Source organism: Eimeria maxima, genomic scaffold (assembly GCF_000499605.1).
Source record: "Eimeria maxima Weybridge genomic scaffold, Emw_scaff2150, whole genome shotgun sequence".
NCBI classification, from domain to species: Eukaryota; Apicomplexa; class Conoidasida; order Eucoccidiorida; family Eimeriidae; genus Eimeria; species Eimeria maxima.
Genome location: NW_013565023.1, coordinates 1 through 3,668, shown reverse-complemented (window position 1 = coordinate 3,668; position 3,668 = coordinate 1). Strand labels below are relative to the sequence as shown.

Below are 3,668 nucleotides of genomic sequence, written 5' to 3'. Positions count from 1 at the left end.
CATACTTGCATGCATTGTTGTATACAGTAAGGGGTAATAGGCAACGGCCTCCTGCTGCCACCTCTCCCTGCGTGCATGCATGCATGCATGCATGCATCCGCTAGGGCAGCGCCTGCTACACAGTAGATATCTACACTTGCTGCTGCTCGTGCTGCTGCTGCTGCTGCTGGGCATTTGCTGCAGCTGCTGCTCATTGGTTGGCTGTAAACCCTCCTCTTACGGGAAGCACAAGCGCTAAACCCTAAACCCTAAACCCTAGATACAATAAAATATTGACTAATAATATTAACTACTTATTTGTTATAAATAAATCTTCAAACCCTAAACCCCAAACCCTAAACCCTAAACCCTAAACCCTAAAAACCATATATTGAAGTGTAGGTAGCCTCACGGCGTAACCTGTAGAGTTGTCCATATCAAGCGGTTGTTGCTGCTGCAGCTGCTGCAGTTGTTGCTGCTGCTGCTGCAGTTGCTGCAATTGCTGCAGCTGCTGCAGTTCCTGTTGCTGCTGCAGCTATGAATACTAACACCAGATTCCTAGGTGACCTGATGTCCATCTTGCTGCTGCTGCTGCTGCTGCTGCTGCTGCCTGCTCTGGTCTATGTACAGAGCAGGCTGCCAACAGGCTGCTGCTGCTGCTGCTGCTGCCAGTGTTGCTGCAGCACTGGCAGCAGCAGGAGCAGGATTAGCAGGAGCAGCAGGGGCCCCCATAGGGGCCTCATAGGGTAAAATCATAGATCTCTGAATAGAGGGCGGGGCCCCCCTCCTCTAATCTTTCGTCAACCTTAGCAAAGAAGGAGGAGACGGCCTCCCTCCAGCTCCATCCATCTCCTGCTGCTGCTGCTGCTGCTGCTGCTGTTTCGGGTTCTGCTGCTGCTGCTGCTGCTGCTAATTCAGAAGAGGCAGCAGATATACTTGCAGGAGGAAGCAAAGAAGGATAAATAGATACACCAGACACAGCAGCAGATTGTGCTGCTGCTGCATATGCTAGATTCTCTAAGAAAGAAGAAAACCAACCCTTGCTGCTGCTGTCGGTTGCTGCTGCTGCTGCTGGTGCTGCTGGTGCTGCTGTATCATGTTCCTCTTCTAAAGGTACTGCAACAGCTGCAGGAGACACGCCACTGTCTACAGCTATATTGTCTGCTGCTGCTGCTGTTGCTGCTGCTGCTTCTGCTGCATCTGGCTCTGCCAGGTCTAGTGCTGCAGCCTCTGCTGTATTTCCTTCTGCTGTTGCTGCTTCTTCTTCCTCTCCTGCTGCTGCTGCTGCTGTTCTTTGTGTGCAAGGAAACAAAGACTCTGCGCTTAACACCATATGATTGGGTGACCGCCAACGGGCTGGGTTGCTGCTGCAGCTGTTCCTGCTGCTGCTGCTGCTGCTGCTGCTAGGTAGTACAGAGAACTGGTCTGCTGTATCATCATCTGGCTCGGCTGCTGCTGCTGCTGCTGCTGCTCCTTCATCTACATCTGCAGCAGGCTGGAAGCTCATTAGGTCCTGCAGCAGGGGCCCCTGGGCCCCGCTAATGACGGTCCGGGCAGCACATACTGCACAGCACACGCATCGAGGGTTTAGGGTTTAGGGTTTAGGGTTTGGGGGGCCTAGGGTTTAAGGTAGAGTTAGGGTTTGAGGGTTAATGTACAGCGCAATGGGATGGTGATCTAAAGGGAAATGTTTCAAGATAATAATGCTGACAAAACCCTAAACCCTAAACCCTAAACCCTAAACCCTACAGACATGTTGGTGTTGGCCCCCGCTAGGCAACAAGGGGCCCCCCTTAGGGTTTTCTGGAGGAACTATAACGTATGACCACACACTTAATAAACAGCATTTAGGGTTTAGGGTTTAGGGTTAGGGTTTAGGGTTTAGGGTTTAGTAGACTGGGGACTCACGTGTGGGACCCCGAGTCAGCAAGCCGACTACAAGGGGGGGGAGGAGCAGTCGCCTCATTGCGAGGGTTTAGGGTTTAGGGTTTGGGGATTTCGCAGCTTGTAGGAGGGGCTTAGTAACAAAATCAAACACTGTCCATCTAGGCATGCAGCAGCAGCAGCAGGTCCTGCTGCTGCTGCTGCTGCTGCTCCTGCAGCCCCATGTCTCTGCGAGACAACAGGCTGGGGACCAACAGCCACAGCAGCAGTAGCAGCCACAGCAGCAGCAGCAGCAGCAGCAGCACAGCTGCTACCTTTAAATAATTATAAATATAGTACGATAATCTTTCTTCATCATATTACCAAGTTTAGTGTTTAGGGTTTAGGGTTTAGGGTTTAGGGTTTATGGTGAAGGACGACGGTCAGCAGGAGAGGAGGGGCCCTGCAGACGATCATTAAGAGACTCGATAGGGAGAGTCTTAGGGTTTAGGGTTAAGGGTGTAGTATCTATTGTTTAGGGTTTAGGGTTTAGAGTTTGGTGTTTTGATCCCAGGTGTTGAGTTTAGAGTTTAGGGTTTAGGGTTTAGGGTTTAGGGTTTAGGGTTTTTTAGCATCTTGAAGATGGCGAAGAAAAAGGGCAAGGGCAAAGGCCCTGCCCAGAAGGTCGATGTAGCGAAGCTACAAGAGGAGGCTAGGTTACAGCACATTGAAGTAAGAGAGTGTAGGGTTTAGGGTTTAGGGTTTAGGGTTTAGGGTTTAGGGTTTATATACCTTCTTAGGTGACCCTGAGGGTTTTTAGGTGTATGTACACCTCAGGAGAGTACAACCCTCGTGCTACAAAAGGCGGGGCTTCCCCAGAAGGAATTATTGGAGGGTTGGATAGAAGAGGCGGTGGAGATTAAAGTCCGATCTACCAAACCCTAAACCCTAAACCCTAAACCCTAAACCCTAATTTCGGAAAAGAGTATGAAACCCTACTTGTACATTTTAACCTCCTAACTATTCTCCCTTTATCCTTCTCTTGACAGTAAACCCTAGCAACCCCCCCAAACCCTAGACCCTAAACCCTAAACCCTCCTAGAGGTTGAATATGGGTCCCGTGTTTGCGCTCATATCCACAACAACAGTCTAAAGAATCATGAGGGTTTAGGGTTTACTAGGGTTTATGATGTTATATGTTGTGTATAAATAGAAACAAGAAGCAATGAAGGGTTTAGAGAGGGAAATAGAAGGACATGATATATTTATGGGGTGTACAGACAGCTTATTACAATCAATAAAATGGGAACATCAAGACACAGAAGAAGCAATAAGAGCAGCAGCACAAACCCTAGATAGTACACATAATGATTTATTAAATCTACAAGAAAAAAGAGAAAAAGATGTTTATTTATTTTTTACACAAAATGTTTATTCATTAAAATCTTCTTTTATTCAACATATACAACATATTAAACATTCGCATGCACAATTCATCGCCCAACTCAAGATGTTATTACAACTCGTACGTCTAGGGTTTAGGGTTTAGGGTTTAGGGTTTATGGGGTTTAGGGGTAAGGGGATGCGTGCTGTATAATACCAATATATAATATTAAGGGTTTAGGGTTTAGGGTTTAGGGTTTAGGGTTTACAGAAGAGGTTAGAACAACCCAAAATCCAAAAGAAAGAAAACCCTTCATCCCAAAACTCTTAAACCCCCCAAACCCTAAACCCTAAACCCTAAACCCTAAACCCTCGGGAGTGTATTTTTTTCATTTTTCTTCCTCCTCCTCCAAAAAAAAAAAAAAAAAAAAAAAAAAAAAAAA

At 47.2% G+C, this 3,668-nt stretch overlaps 2 protein-coding genes across 2 annotated transcripts; one reads left to right on the top strand and one right to left on the bottom strand.

The window, feature by feature from the left end:
* Nucleotides 1-718: 718 nt before the first annotated feature.
* On the bottom strand, nucleotides 719-1,486 carry EMWEY_00057470 (hypothetical protein, conserved; the record flags this gene model as incomplete). The annotated part of the gene is made up of 1 exon (XM_013480641.1): nucleotides 719-1,486. The coding sequence occupies one exon, from the start codon at nucleotides 1,484-1,486 to the stop codon at nucleotides 719-721; it is 768 nt and encodes a 255-aa protein (XP_013336095.1).
* A 157-nt stretch (nucleotides 1,487-1,643) lies between these two features.
* EMWEY_00057460 (hypothetical protein, conserved) lies at nucleotides 1,644-3,556 on the top strand (the record flags this gene model as incomplete). The annotated part of the gene is made up of 5 exons (XM_013480640.1): nucleotides 1,644-1,651; nucleotides 1,872-1,952; nucleotides 2,475-2,574; nucleotides 2,680-2,766; nucleotides 3,497-3,556. 5 exons carry the CDS (start codon nucleotides 1,644-1,646, stop codon nucleotides 3,554-3,556), a joined length of 336 nt encoding a protein of 111 aa, XP_013336094.1.
* Between the last annotated feature and the right edge of the window lie 112 nt (nucleotides 3,557-3,668).